This window comes from Myotis davidii, unplaced genomic scaffold (genome assembly GCF_000327345.1).
Source record: "Myotis davidii unplaced genomic scaffold, ASM32734v1 scaffold4, whole genome shotgun sequence".
NCBI lineage: Eukaryota > Metazoa > Chordata > Mammalia > Chiroptera > Vespertilionidae > Myotis > Myotis davidii.
The window spans coordinates 711,022-726,164 of record NW_006294707.1 but is presented as its reverse complement, the minus strand read 5'-3'; the positions used below and the strand labels follow the sequence as shown (position 1 = coordinate 726,164).

The 15,143-nt window shown below is 50.3% G+C and overlaps 2 protein-coding genes across 2 annotated transcripts in view; one reads left to right on the top strand and one right to left on the bottom strand.

Moving 5' to 3' along the window:
• VPS52 (VPS52 GARP complex subunit) overlaps positions 1–11,443 on the bottom strand; it is a 20,396-nt gene extending 8,953 nt beyond the window's left edge. The window contains exons 1-17 of the mRNA XM_006769149.2: positions 11,107–11,443; positions 8,778–8,862; positions 8,577–8,629; positions 8,329–8,404; positions 8,073–8,140; positions 7,328–7,503; positions 6,836–6,986; positions 6,511–6,611; positions 6,287–6,419; positions 6,089–6,146; positions 5,616–5,749; positions 5,065–5,220; positions 4,034–4,152; positions 3,586–3,709; positions 3,201–3,296; positions 3,008–3,115; positions 2,745–2,810 (exon numbers count right to left, since the gene is read on the bottom strand). Of these exons, the coding sequence (XP_006769212.1) occupies positions 2,745–2,810; positions 3,008–3,115; positions 3,201–3,296; positions 3,586–3,709; positions 4,034–4,152; positions 5,065–5,220; positions 5,616–5,749; positions 6,089–6,146; positions 6,287–6,419; positions 6,511–6,611; positions 6,836–6,986; positions 7,328–7,503; positions 8,073–8,140; positions 8,329–8,404; positions 8,577–8,629; positions 8,778–8,862; positions 11,107–11,178 (1,776 nt within the window). The 5' untranslated portion in view covers positions 11,179–11,443. The remainder of the gene's footprint in view (positions 1–2,744; positions 2,811–3,007; positions 3,116–3,200; positions 3,297–3,585; positions 3,710–4,033; positions 4,153–5,064; positions 5,221–5,615; positions 5,750–6,088; positions 6,147–6,286; positions 6,420–6,510; positions 6,612–6,835; positions 6,987–7,327; positions 7,504–8,072; positions 8,141–8,328; positions 8,405–8,576; positions 8,630–8,777; positions 8,863–11,106) is intronic.
• Positions 11,444–11,551: 108 nt separating this feature from the next.
• RPS18 (ribosomal protein S18) overlaps positions 11,552–15,143 on the top strand; it is a 5,211-nt gene continuing 1,619 nt past the window's right edge. Inside the window, exons 1-2 of the mRNA XM_006769148.2 lie at positions 11,552–11,622; positions 12,087–12,185. Coding sequence (XP_006769211.1) covers positions 11,620–11,622; positions 12,087–12,185 — 102 coding nt within the window. The 5' untranslated portion in view covers positions 11,552–11,619. The remainder of the gene's footprint in view (positions 11,623–12,086; positions 12,186–15,143) is intronic.

Genomic DNA, 15,143 nt, shown 5'->3' with positions numbered 1-15,143 from the left:
AAACGAACAAAATTGAAACAGACTCATAGATACAGAGAGCAAACTGGTGGCTGATAGAGGGAAAGGGGGCTTGGGGCTGGGTGAAAAGGGTGAAGGGATTAATAAGTACAAACTGGTAATTACAGAAGTCACGGGGATGTAAAGTACAGTACAGAGAATACACTCGTTAATATTGTCAAAGGGCTTATATGCATACTAGAGGCCTGGTGCACAAATTCATGTACTGGTGGGGTTCCCTTAGCTAGGCTGGCGATTGGGATCGATCAGGGCCATCTCGCCCAGTCCTGCTCAGGGCCATCAGGGCTAGCCAGCCGGGGAGGGACCGTGGGAGGTTGGCTGACACCCATGTGTGGCGTTTTGTTAATTGGGAGGGATATCTTGGCTGAAGAGGCCTCCCATGAGGAACAAGGGCTCCCAGTCCCACACCAGCCTCCCAGACCAGGTTGCAGAGCTAGGAAGAGATGTCTCTGGTCCTGCTCAGGGCCATCAGGGCTAGCCAGCCGGGGAGGGACCGTGGGAGGTTGGCTGGCTGGGGAGGGACCACGGGAGGGCTCCAGGACATGTCCAGTCCGATCAGTCAGACCCCAGCAGCAAGCTAACCTACTGGTTGGAGCATCTGCCCCCTGGTGGTCAGTGTGCATCATAGCGACTGGCTAGTCAACCAATGGGTCAGACACTTAGCATATTAGTTTTATTATGCATAGCCCATAGACACAGATAACAGTGCAGTGAAGGCGGGGGGTGGGGGGTAAAGGAGGGAATATGGGGGACATCTATAATACTCTCAACAATAAAAGTAAATTAAAAATATAATAATAGTATTGTAATAACTATGCATGGTACCAATTCAGTACTGAAAATATTGGGGGTAATATTTTGTAAAATATCTGATTGTCTAACCACCATGCTGTTCACCTCAAACTAATACAGAATAATATTGAAAGTAAACTGTAATTGAAAAAGTAAAATGAAAAAAAAACACAGAAGACATAAGTGTTCATAAACAATATCCTCTTACAGGAACATGTTATATTCACATAAATAACATGATCCAACAGTGAAAAAGAATGAACTACAGCCATGTATAATAATGTGTGATCATATTAGAAAAATTATGCTTGAAAAAATCCTGTGATTCTGTTTTTATAACACTAAAAATATATCTATAATTAAAAAAGCCTATGTGGTTGTGACACCGTAACAAGCGATCACCAGGAGGCTGCATGTGCAGTGGGCGCACGTGGGTGGGTGGGGCTGTGTGCGTGGCAAGGCACGTGCAGGTTGGTGGGGGCTTGATGCTGCGTGAGCGAAGCGGATGGCGGGTCCCATGGCTCCGGCCTACCTCTATGGGGCAATTGATCACGGGGCTCCCACACTGTGAGAGGGTACAAGTCAGGCTGGGGGACACCCCCCAACCCCCGAGTGCACAAATTTTGTGCACGGGGCCTCTAGTATATAAATAATTATTGTTTTGGCATAGCTATATTTTTAATTAAGTTTTAGAGAGAGGAAGAGGGAGAGAAACAGTGATCTATTGTTCCACTTATTTATATATTAATTGGCTGAATCTTTAAAAAAATATATATATATATTTTATTGATTTCAGAGAGGAAGGGAGAGGGTGAGAGATAGAAAAATCAATGATGAGAGAGAATCATTGATCGGCTGCCTCCTGCACACCTCACAATGGGGATCGAGCCGGCAATCTGGGGATGTGCTCTGACTAGAAATTTAACTGTGACCTCTTGGTTCATAGACTGACACTCAACCACCGGCCATTGGTTAATCCTTATTTGTGCCCTGACCAGGGATCAAACCTACAACTTTGGCATATCGGGGCAATGTTCTAACCAACTGAGCTATCTAGCCACGGCTTAGCTCAGTGATGGTGAACCTTTTGAGCTCGGCGTGTCAGCATTTTGAAAAACCCTAACTTAACTCTGGTGCCGTGTCACATATAGAAATGTTTTGATATTTGCAACCATAGTAAAACAAAGACTTATATTTTTGATATTTATTTTATATATTTAAATGCCATTTAACAAAGAAAAATCAACCAAAAAATGAGTTTGCATGTCACCTCTGACACGCGTCATAGGTTCGCCATCACTGGCTTAGCTATAACTAAATTTTTAAAAGCAAGAGTATGATAAACACAGCATGTAGGTCACCAGGTGCTTCTATGTGAAAGGCAGGGAGATGGGATGAAGAAGAATTTATACTGAGATTGGTTATTGCCAAGGTGTATTGTAGGCTCATGGGTGTTTATATCATTAAAAAAATACAAAATATCCGGGCCTGCGTGGCTCAGTGGTTGAGCCTCGACCTATGAACCAGGACGTCATGGTTTGATTCCGGGTCAGGGCACATGCCCAGGTTGCGGTCTCGGTCACCAGTGTGGGGTGTGCAGGAGACAGCTGATCCAGTGATCCTCTCTCATCACTGATGTTTATCTCTCTCTTTCCATTGCAAAAAGAATCCAAAAATATGAAGACAGTGTAATAAGTGTCTGGGACAACTTCAAATATACCAACATTCACATTATGGGGATGTCAAAAGGAGATGACAAAGAGCAGATGAAATCAATAAATATATATTTTTAAAAATAGACCAATAATGACATGTTGTGAACCAGGAGTTATTCCAATTCTGTGTAGATGGAGTCCAGTAACTGCCACTCCCTACACACACACACACACACACACACACACACAGCTGTCCCTTTCCTTTCTCCACATCCCTACCTGTGTCCGAGCATTGAGCAGCTGCTGGAAACCCTCGACCTCTTTGCTGTCATCCGCAGCCCGCTCCTCAGGGAAGACAAAGGGAAATAAAATTTCAGGAGAGGCAGCCCTCACTGCAGGATATCCCCTTCCTTCCACATGTGCTGCCCTGGCCAGACTCCAGAATGAACCAACGACCCAGCAAAAACAAGCCCTCAGAGCTGGCAGAACAATGGGGCGCCCGATTCCCTGGGTGGGAAAGAGGAAAGCGGGGCGCCTACTACCATCAGCACGCCCAGCATCATGTCGTAGTTGTTGATCAGAAAGACAAGCTGCTCCTTCCTTGAGGAGAACTCTGCTGCTACTCGGAGGACGAAATTCTCCACTTCTACCTGGAAAAGCCCAGAGGTGACAGGAGACGGTGAGGGCACAGGCCCCCCTCACACGCCCATGGCTTGGGCTGGAGCTGCCCCTCACCTGGAGCTGCCCCAGCAGCTGCATCGTCCGCTCGTTGGGGAATGTCTGGTTGATGCTGACAAGAGCAGAGGAGAACTCTGCATAGCGCCGTGTGATCTGGAGAAAGGAGGTGGGAAGAAAAATCACCCAACTTCCTGGCCCAACCCAAACCTCTCAGCTCCCCTGAGCTGGCCAACCAACCTGTGTGACTCCCACCTCCAATCCTACAGCCAGTGCCCAACGGCCCTGAATGTAACACTCCTGGACTGCCCCTCACTGCCCCGCCTTTAGCTAAACAACCCACCAGGCACAAAAGAAATGTGTAGACAACGCCCCCCCACCCCACCCCAACTGAAGTTTAGAGCCCTGCCTTTCAGGAACCTCTGCTACCCTTGCCCTCCCTCACATAGTGGGGCCGAGTATCCAGTCCCCCAAGGCGCTGAGGGTCAGTGCTTCGGACACTCTGGACATTCATCTCTAGTATCAGCTCAAACCGTGGCCACAGCAAGGCAAGCACCTGTTCCCAGTACCTGTGGGCGTAACCAGAACCAGCGATCAGCTGGCCAGGAATGTCAGGGTCGGGTGGGGGTGGGGTGAATGGGGGGGAGGAGTGGGGTTTGTGTTAGGGTGTGTGAGGAAAACCCGCCCCATGCTGGGGCATCTTGCAGGTTAACAGCTGGTGGTTGGTGCTGGTAGGACTGGGTATGAAAGGTGAGTCAGACCAGTAGGGCTGCCTCCTGGCAGGTGAATGGGATTAGGGTCACTGGTATCAAGTCAGTAGGAGCCTCAGGGCAGGGTTCTGTAAGACCAAGGATTCAAGGCCAGCAGGGCTTCAAGGACCAGAACTCAGTGACCTGTCCAGGGCGGGAACATCCCTCTTCGTGGCGATGTTGCGGAATCGGAGGACGATGTGGATACAGAGGAAAACAGCAATGGCATCGTAGCAGTCAGCGAGATAGGACTCCAGGTGCTTCTGTGATTTAACAACAGGCAGGGGACTGAAAGCACGTTACTTTGTCCTTCCCAGTGGCCAGAGACAAATGTGTGTGCTCCTATGGGGTGCAGCCCTAGGAGGGAGGGAGGAAGGGAGGAAAAGAGGGAGGGACGGAGGGAGGGAAAGAAATCGAAAAGGGCACTGCCCCTTGCCCGGCTCTGTCCGCTGCCTTGCTCACAGGGTCTGTGATCGCCAGCCTAGTACAGAATTCAGGGCTGAGTACTGAGGTTTACGGGCCCCTCAGCTACTGCCTGGGTGTGGATCAGCAGTAGTGGGTAGCCTTGGGGACCCCAAGCTTTAAGGGTTTTGTAGGGAGTCATGCTGTGAGTATAAGGCTTAGATGTTTCATTTTCATTTATTTTTGTTTTGTGGTGTGTTTTTTTAAAATATGGAATGCTTCACGAACTTGCATGTCATCCTTGTGCAGGGGCCATGCTAATCTTCTCTGTATCATTCCAGTTTTAGTATATGTGCTACTGAAGCAAGCACTATTTCTACTTTTTTACATTTCTTTATTAAGTTATTACATGTGTCCCTATCCCTACATTACCCCCCTATTTCTATTTTTTAACATATATTTTTATTGGTTTTAGAGAGGGAGAGAGAGATAGAAACATCAATGAGAGACAATAATTGCCCGGCTGCCTCCTGCACGCCCCCTATCGAGGATTGGGCCTGCAACCTGGACATATGCCCTGATTGGGGATCGAACCATGACCTCCTGGTTCAGAGGTCAATGCTCAATTACTGAGCCACACCGGTCGGCAAGGCTTAGATGCTTAGTACGAGGGGTCCTGGTTTCATTACCACCAGAGCCATGACCCTCCAATAGTTCGGAGAAGGACTGAGGACACGAGTCTGAGAGCACAGGAGCTAGGGTAGGGGTCTTACCAGGGTCATGCTGAGCGTGCGGCCCATGACAGCATGGAAGAGGTCGTGTGCAGCCGTGCCAGACACAACAAAGAATTCACAGATGAAAAGATATTCCCGGCAGGAATTGTCTAGGAGGGCGTAGTGCTGGCTGCGAAAGAGGGCCTCAAATGGATACTAGGATGGGAGGGTAAAGAGAGAGACAGAGATGAACCCCACCACTGACGCCCTGTAGAGGTGGCTGGGAAATCAGTAAACCTGGGTACTGAGAGCTCAGGAGACCCTTCCCATCTCACCTGAATAGGTAGGTACTGAAGGAGGGAGGGGTACGAGAGAACAGCCCACCCCTCACTGCTGTGGCTACTCCTGCATATACCTCCACAGCTGCCTCAGGACAGGTCTCCCCCCATGTGCCCTAAGTCATGGTCCCAGCCCTCTTCGAATCACAGTACACTAGGGAGACTGGGAAAGGCCACTCCTAGGTCCAGGGGTTGACAGAAGCTCTGACCTTCCCACAGCCCCAGCCAGCCTCTCGGCACCCCCTCACGACTGCAGCTTGCTCTTCGTCCTACCCTCTGTTCTCCCCGCTGGGCGGTGTGGGGCACCAGGATGGGGGCCTCCAGCTCAGTCGGGGAGATGACAGAGCCACGGGTCCCCAGGGTGAAGATGGTGTTTCTGCTTCGCAGGGATGGCTTTGAAAAGAATCGTGAAGGGTCAGAGTCAGGGAAAATAAGATCACAGCTGTGATAGAAAATCAGACTCAGTACCTCGGGCCTACAGCGGACGACAATCTAGAGGCCCCTCTCCCAGAACCAGTGCCCCACTCCACCCGACACCTGTGAGTGCGCTTCAGGAGACCTCGACACCCCGACATCATCTACAAAACTAAGTATCACAGTGACTTTTTTTCTGGGAAGGATGGCCGCAGCCTCCAGCACATGTTCAAAGGTTTAGGTCCCACAGAAAAGGTAACCAGCAGTGCCTTGGGGGCTGGAGTCAGAAGCCCCCGGCTCTCCAGGCCGAGCCCAGGTCAGCTCTAGGATATCTTTCTTTGCTGTATCTTCCACGCCCATGAGGTCATCCTTCTCAGCGACTTCCTCGTACTGGAGAAAGAAGGAACAGAACTGGTAACCACTTCTGCCCACAGAACCGTAACACGTTTGTTTCCCATTGTCCCCCCTTGCCCAGGTGGCCCTTCTTCCCAGCCCAGGCGCCAGGAATGTCTCTCCCGCCGTGGCCTCACCTGCACCTTCATGAGCCGCCCCAGGTAGGAGCGGTAGTAAGACAGGTAGATCTTGCTCAGCGTCTCCACATATTCGTCCCGGATCTCCTTGGCTGTTGCTCTTTCATTGCCCAGCAGGAACTGATAGAAGAACCTGGAGGGGCCAGGGACCGTCAGTGTCCCCGCCTGCCCAAGGACACCACACGTGGCTGCCCAACGCTCCGAGGCCATCCTCCCATGGTGACCTGTACTTCAGCAGGGCCGTCTGGGGGATCTGATAGTTGGTCATTGGTTTTCTGAAGGAATAGATCTTCTGAAGGATGAACTCTCGGATCTTCGTCACTGCCTAGATATGGGAGACCAAACAGGGCCTGAAGCTGCAGCCTCCTTTCTGTTGGGAGCACTGAGGGAAGTGACAGATGTGGAGCAGAGGAGGAGGGCGGGTGGCGAACAGCCCTGTTTTTTAAGATCCTCAGGGGAGCCCAGGATGTGAGCATGAGCTCTGGAGGGAAGGCGGGGGGAGGCACAGGGAGCCAATTCTAGCCTCCGGGCTATCCCCCCAGCCCTCACCTTGACCCGGAGCCGGTCGAGCACACCCCTGACGTCAGCACAGGCCGCTGTGCCTCTAGCCTCCTGCTCTCGGACGGCAGCTGCCTTGGCATCCAGTTCCTGCAGCTGTTCCAGGAATCTGGGTTCTGTCACCGGCGCCTCCAGAATGGCCCTAGGTAGCAGGAAGGGGTGGGATGGGTTGGGAGGGAGACCCAGACATCCCTACACTCTGAATCATATCCTTGACATCCAACCTCTCTCCTTTCCCTCTTACTGTATCGTAGTCAGGGTTTACGTAGTTTTCTGTTCTTGGGCCCTCACTACACCCCTGACCCTGGGTGACTCCTAGTCTTTGATGCCTAAAGCATGCATCAAGGTTAGAAGGGCTGTCGACCCAACCACCAACTTCTGGAAGGCACTTGGTGACCTGAAGCCAAAATCCCATGTGGTAAGTAGGTTAGGTCAGCCCAGCCCACCTGCCTGCTATAAACACCCTTCAAACTAGTAACTCACGTGACCAGAGCAGTGGGCACTACCAGACCATCGACAAGCTCCCCAAGTTTCCCTCGAACTGCCTGGCGGTTTCGAAGTCGAATGTTCATGGCTCCTGACTGTTCCTGCAGTGTCCGGATCTCCGAACTGATGGAGCTGAGGTCACTCTGAAAAGCTCCCAACATCTGCTCCATGCGCTGGGAAAAAGGCAGAAGACGCTGCTGGGGCGCCACAGGCTGGCAGGGGACCAGTGGGGCACCTAAGTGCATTGGTGACGTCTCCAATATCAATCAGCCCATGAGGGTGGCAGGTGATGAGGGAAGAGGTACCCCAAAGGTCACTGACAAATAACATCAGTTATGGCAATAACAACAAAAAAGGCTGCTGAGGTCATACTGCAAGTGGCTTTGTCCCCACCTGAGGTTGACGGCCTAAAGAACAGCACCCCCCTGGCCGGTTTGGCTCAGTGGATAGAGCGTCGGCCTGTGGACTGAAGGGTCCTGGTTCGATTCCGGTCAAGGGCACATACCTTGGTTGCAGGTTCCCCAGCCCTGGTCGGGATGCGTGCAGGAGGCAACCAATCGCTGTGTCTCTCTCACATTGATGTTTCTCTCTGTCTCTCCCTCTCCCTTCCACTCTCTCTAAAAACCAATGGAAAAATATCCTTGGGTGAGGATTAATAAAATAATAGTAAGAATAAGAATGGCACCAAAGACCGCGATGTGGTTCAAGGTTATTTCAGGGGTTACAGGTCACGGTTACGAACCTCGAGGACAGCATCGCAGGCTGTGATCTGGTTGTGTAGTGACGCTATATTCTCACTCTCTTGGATATCTGACCCACAGAAAGTCAAGGGCCCTCTCTGTGAGGATGGAGATCCGCAGACCTGCAGGGCCTCTCTAGTTCCTCCCCGAGGTGACAGAACCCTGAGAGAGAAGAGGTCACCCCCAGCCAGGCTGTCTGCACCACCCTCCACAAACCCCCATTTTAATAACACCCCCCTTTCCTCTGCTGGAGGATACAATCGCGAATGGACTTCTGCTCAATCTGTTGTAGCTCCAGCTCAACCTGCTTTGAATAGTGACGGATATCCACACCCTGGGAGAACACAGACATTACAGTTCAAAAGGAAGTCACAGCAAGGGGACACTGAACAGAATCAACAGAGGATTAGAGGGTAAGACACCAGGATATTAAGCACAAAAGACTGTTTCCTTCAAGGGGAGGGTAGGTGTAGGGGAGGGCAGGTTAGTATAGCAGAAAGCCTCACCGTTTTAAGAGCTTCCTTTACTAACTCATCCTCCAGATTTGCCTGAATGTGAACTGGAAATAAAAGTTTATTATAAAGGTTCAGTTCACAGCTCCCTCTCCCCACAGTGAACATCTGCACACCAATCCCTGCCTTGTTACTTCCAGCCCCCATGCCTCTCAGATTACAGGCACTCTGCATCCACCCTGGGCCATCACTCACCATCCACTTCATCCAGGATAAATTCATCAGAGGTGATGTCCAACACTCCAAGCTGCAACGGCTCCTGCAGATCAGGACCACCCCCCTGGAGAGGGATAAGTTAATGAGAAAGGATACAGGGGGAAAAAGGGAAGAACAAAATATAATGGAGCCCTAAACGGTTTGGCTCAGTGGATAGAGTGTCAGCCAGAGGACTGAAGGGTCCTGGATTCAATTCAAGTCAAGAGCACATACTTCCCCCGGCTGGTGTGGCTCAGTGTTGAGCGCTGATCTATGAACCAGGAGGTCATGATTTAATTCCCAGTCCAGGATGCAGACTAGATACCCAGCAGTGGGTGTGCAGGAGGCAGGGGATCAATGATTCTCTCTCACCATGCATGTTTTTATTTCTCTCTCCCTCTCCCTTCCTCTCTCTGAAATATATAAAAACATTTAAAAAAAAAAAAAGAGCACATACCTCGATTACAGGCTCGATCCCCAGCCCCACTTGGGGCACATGTGGGAGGCAACCAATCAATGTGTCTCTCTCATATCAGTGTTTTCTTTTTTAAATATATTTTATTGATTTTTCACAGAGAGGGAGAGAGATAGAGAGTTAGAAACATCGACCAGCTGCCTCCTGCACACCCCCTCCTGGGGATCAAGCCTGCAACCCGGGCATGTGCCCTTGACCAGAATCAGACCTGGGATCCTTCAGTCCACAGGCCAACGCTCTATCCTCTGAGCCAAACAGGCTTGGGCTCATATCGATGTTTTTCTGTCTCTCTCTCTCTTTTTTAAATATATTTTATTGATTTTTCACAGAGAGGGAGAGAGATAGAGAGTTAGAAACATCGACCAGCTGCCTCCTGCACATCTCCCACTGGGGATATGCCCGCAACCCAGGTACATGCCCTTGACCGGAATTGAACCTGGGACCTTTTATATATAATGGAATAATCCCTTTATATATATAATTACATATAATTATATGTATATGATGTAATAATCCCTAATCCTTCAAGGGGGAGGGAGGAACTGTAACTGGGCAGCCATAGGTACTGAGTGAAAAATTCCAAGTCTCACATTGTACCCAATCTATGAGTTGGGGTTGATGGGCAGGGAATATGACAAGGAGCCAGGCATCCACAGAGAATGGATGAGGACAATTAGGAGTTGCAGAGGACAGAGCAGAACTTGCAGTTGAATTTAGGAGCCCAGACTTCTGCTGTCTTAGGTGTTCTATCACAATCCCTCCGGGGAGCGCCAGTCTTTCTAGAAATGTCAGCTAACAGTGTTCACCTGCATGCCAGGTGCCATCTTAAATATACTCACTGATCTAACCAACTACCTGTAGTGTTATAGGCCCCTCTCACCGACACCAGAGAGGGGTTACCAGACAGGAGAGGCCCCTGAACTAGTGGGAGAGGGCTGTCCCCAACCTTGATCCTTGTCTTCTCATATAAATGAATCTATACGAAGACCCTGGCTGTGCTGTGAACAGCCAATTTACTAAAGCATTTAAAGCATGCACCTTTATTGAGAAAGCAAAGCAAGCAAATCCATCTCATCCGGCTGGGAACACAGATGGGCTTTCCCAGCTAACCCGGAAAAGTGAGTGTCTGGAGCAAGTTGGAGGAGTAATATGCCCTCCTCCTGTCTGTAGGTTTCAAAAGATTCTTTTGCTGAATATCTTGGCTCAGGTTAAGCCTCAAGGTTTTCTTGTTGTGGGCTTCCCAGAATCCTGGCAACTTTATCTTGCGGGGCCCTGAGACTGCTGGCTTCTCCGCTTAGGGCGGAAAAGTGCCCTTTTTTCCTGTCTGCTTTCCGCCTCGCTTTCTGCATCCGTTATGAGAGTCCGTGGCTGGGGAGACAGTGGTTTATTTGCAGGCCAGTTGCAAATTACTCACACTGTTTGGCCTTGTCCTAATGTTTCTGCCTCAGTTTCCCCTGGAATCTCGCCTGTAACAGTACGTCCTATCATTTCCTTCACCTTACAGGTATAGAAAGTGAGGGCAGAGGTAGCTAACTTGCCCAAGGACACGCAGCGTGAGCGGCAGAGCTGGGACTAAAACACAGGCAATCTGCCCCGAAGCCACGCTCTTAGCCTTCAGACAGCACTGCCTCTCCATTCTGCCCCCAAATCTGGAGGTTCATTGGAACTGTGCCCCGGGAATTGGAGCCGACCACTCTGGCCCCTGCTCAGGCTCGGGTCCGACTCCAGGGAGGGTTGCGGAGCGCCTCTCTGGCCGCCGCCGATCTCCCACCCGAACCGAAACCCAGCCCGGGCCTTTTGGACGCGAGCACGACCGAACGCGACTCCGGAGGAGAAAAAGCCCTGCGTTCTCACCAGCGGGCCCTCCTCCTCCTCCATGTCTGAGGCCCCGGCCCGCAACACCAGCTCCCGGGCAGCGGCCGCCATGGTGGCAGCGGCGGCCCTTCACGCAGCCTCACTTCCGGCAGCTGTCAGTCGCGCGAGCCCGTCCTCCCGAGTGGAACTACACGTCCCGAGCGCGTGGCACAGCGCGAAACCGTCCCCAGGTACCAGCGCTCAGTGTGTCAGTCCAGCCTTCCCTGGGAGCGCCAACCACTCCACCGGGAACGAGTGGGAAGCGCACGTCTCGGCACAACCTCACCCGGAACCTTCGCGGCTCTCACCCTCCAGAACGCTACGAGCTCTGAAGAGAGCACGCCGGAAGTTGTAGCGGCTAATTGAGACTCTCTGAAGTCTAGTGGACGCCGGCACAAGCCGTTTCCGGAAGCTACACCAACATCACCCCGCCCCTTCCGCCCGCTCGCTATATAAGACTATTACGTAACTTCCGCTTTCTTTTCCACAGGAGGCCTGCACGCCGCTGCCGCCATGGTAAGACTCGAATCCGTCCGGGGATCCGGCGACATCGGACCGGGCAGGGAAGGTCTGCTATCAGGGAGCCGAAAACGCCCCGCTTTAGGGGCCTGCAACTTTCTGTGTGGAACTTTGGATCGCGCCCTGGGAAGGAACGACTAGAGACTTCCGTTTCTGGGCAGTGGGGCCGGAGGAAGAGTCGCTCCCCGGGCGCTCGAAAGCAGCGAAAGGCTTGGGCGTGCGTGGGGACCGCTGCCTCCGCACTCAGAGTACCTTGCAGACAGGCAGGAGGTTTGTCCTCTCCCAGAGGTTGCATTGCCCCAACCCCAACACTTCCCGTTCCTGTGTCCGCAGGACTAAGGAGTTTGCAGTTGGTGGAAACCCGCGGGGGCACCTGGCTCCCTGTGTGACGAGTTTAACGTTCCTGTCAGGTTGTGATTTGCTAGTTCACGGTGTCTGCTTTCTCCCCCAATCTCTGCCAGTCTCTAGTGATTCCTGAGAAGTTCCAGCACATTTTGCGAGTACTCAACACCAATATCGATGGGCGGCGGAAAATAGCCTTTGCCATCACTGCAATTAAGGTAAAGGAGGGCGAGGAGTGGAGACTGTAAACGAGGCTGAGGTGGTTAAGACCTAAGCTGTAAGTGAGGCAAGGTGAGGAAACAAGCCCCAACCAGGTCACCTCAGCTGCTGGGGAACCCTGAGCCCCTTTCCACGTTCACCGGAAGGTAAAGTCAGGTGAGGCCGGAAGAGTTCACCTGCGGGTGGGGAGTGGGTTTGTCTACATGAGTTCGCCAGGATTTTCCTGGGCCCTGGGGCCTCATCTGGAGGTCATCCTGGGTTTGGTTTGTGCCTCCTTCCCTCAGTGCCTCATAACAGCAGCCCTTCCTATGACATTTCTATGCCCCATAAATCGGATAATTGTGCATCTTGGGTGGGTAGACATGCCAACAGATCCCAAGCGTGAAGGAACACAGTTGGGAGGGATGTCACTACATCCTGAGCAGGATGTTTCCTCACATTTCCAGAGGTGAAAGTCATTGCCTCTGTCCAGCTGAAGCGGGAACCAGTGCTTGGCTCCTTGCGTGAAATAAGTGGGTGAATGCAAGCTTGGGTATTTCCCTTCACCAACGGACTCTTGGAGCCAAAGGGGGGCATGTTTCCATTCTGTTTTTGTTCTCTGGAATACTTGTGATTAGTGTGGAGATGGCTGAATGACTTCTTTTCCCACCAGGATGTGCACCCTCCAGGGTCGGAGCTAGTCCTGTCTCCTCACAGTTCCCAGCTTGTGTGATAGGTGCTTGCGCAGTATTAGGGCATGGATGTTATCAGGGATGCTTTTGCCTGGTTTCAGAGAATAAGGAAACTGATGAGTTTAAAACTAAAATCCTAGGTTCATCAAATTCCTTTGGTTCTTAATTCTGTACTGCAGGGAGCATAGCTTACCCTTTGTAAGAAGGTTGCTTCTGTTGTGGGGAACTAGTAAGGCAGTATAAAGTACAGAAGTTCCTTTTCGAAGGGTTGTAATGAGACAAATGAAATGGTAAAGGGTGGCTGTGGTTAATGGGGTCCTTCTGTTAAACTGCCTCTTCAAAATTAGTTGGTTTTGCACTCATTAGTTAAATATGTGTTATAACTTGTCAACTTAAAACAACCCTCCCGGCCGGTGTTGGCTCACTGGTTGAGCGAGGGCCCATGAACCAGGAGGTCTGATTCCAGTTCAGGGCACATGCTTGATCCCCAGTAGGAGGCGTGCAGGAGGCAGCCAATCTATGGTTGATGTTTCTCCCTCTCCCTTTCTGGAATCAATAAAAATATACTTAGAAAGAACAGCACCACCGAAGCAGTTTCAGGTACTGAATGAAGTCTCTCTAGGGGTCCTGATGCCCTGCTTATCATTGGGAAAGTTATTTCTATAGATGAGGTTTTTGCTAATTTTGTGAAGAGCCAGCAAAGGCAGCTAGCTCTTCCTCTGGTAAGAGAACTAAACCTTGGTCTTTTGTTAAGGACCCAGGATGGGGAAAGGCAGCCTGAGTGGAGGGAGGGGTTCTTCTAAAGTGGTCAGCACAGTTAATACGGGAAGGGTGAGGAATGGAATGGAAGATAGCAAGAAGAGGGTGTTGAGAGGTAATAAAGATCCTGCACAATTTCTCTGCTGTTTTCCCTTCCTGGGGTTTTTACTTCCGCTTGTAGATTTTTGCTATGGGTGTCCTTTAGGGCTGCCTGGTCTTCTGTTCTTCCTCTAAATCGGGGATAACTCATCTGGGTTACTAATGACTGGGAAGTATAAGGAACACTTGTCCTGCCAAAATGCCAGTGTCCCTGTGAGCAGTACTTCTCTAAATGCTTTCAGAGTATTTAGCTCTTCTATAACGTGGTCCAGGCCCTTGGACTACAAACATGACTGTTCCCTGTAGTGTAGTCTGGATGGAAAAGGGGGCATCTGTGGATGTGGTTTACCTGTTTTTACTTATGTAGGAACGTTTGTGCAATTAAAATTAGGTATGAAAACTTTAATTTCACAGTTTTTTATGTTTTACTGTGATTTTAAGTTTATACTTGATAGGTCTAGTAAGTGTGTGTGTTCAGCAGTCACCATGGGTAAACAAATGCACCAGCTGGGGAAACCCGTCCTGGCACGAGTTAGAACCACTGCAGAGCCCTGGCTGGTGTGGCATGTCCAGGTGTGGGCTGGGTCCCAGTAGGGGGCAGTAGCCCTCCTCACTTCTATCTCTCCCTCCCTTCCTCTATCTCTAAAATCAATAAAAACATTAAAAACTGCTGCATAAAGTCCCGCGACAATAGAACCAATTATCTCATACGATGCAGTGTGATTATGTGCTAATCATTCCCTGAACATAGTTTACAAGCAGTGAAACTTGGACTTAAATGTGTAGACTAATTGTAGTTGTGTAATGTTTGTCAGTGAAATTACTAGTGTTTTTCCAACTGTATGGCCTACTAGCTACATTTTGTTAAAAATAACTGAATAACAACCTGTTTTAATTATAGGTTGATATTGGTTATTAATAGGGTGTTCATTTTCACATGACATACAGACTGGAAATTTTGTCCATTAAATCCGGTCCATTAAATCAGTGTCCATAAAATCGAGGTGTTTACTGTATCATCTAGCTAAAACTAAAAATCTTGTTTCATCTATGCCCTTTCCACACATATTTTAAAGTAAATCTCAAACATATACTATTTTATCTGCACATATTAAATCCACCTGAGGGTTTGTTGTGTGTTTTTTATAAGGGAGGGAGAAACAAATCCGTTGCCTCCCATTCACACCTCTACTTGGGATGGGACCTGCAACCGGGGCATGTGCCCTAACAGGGAATTGAACCTGAGACCCTTTGGTACATGGGACTAGGCTCCAACTGATGGAGCCACACTGGCCAGGGCCGTAGGTCACTTTCTTACAGAGGAAATACCAACTCTCCTTGGGCTGTTGTAACAGGTTACCACGGATTTGGCTTAAAACAGCAGAACCTGATCTCGGTTCTGTAGACCAAAAAGCCACGATCAAGGTG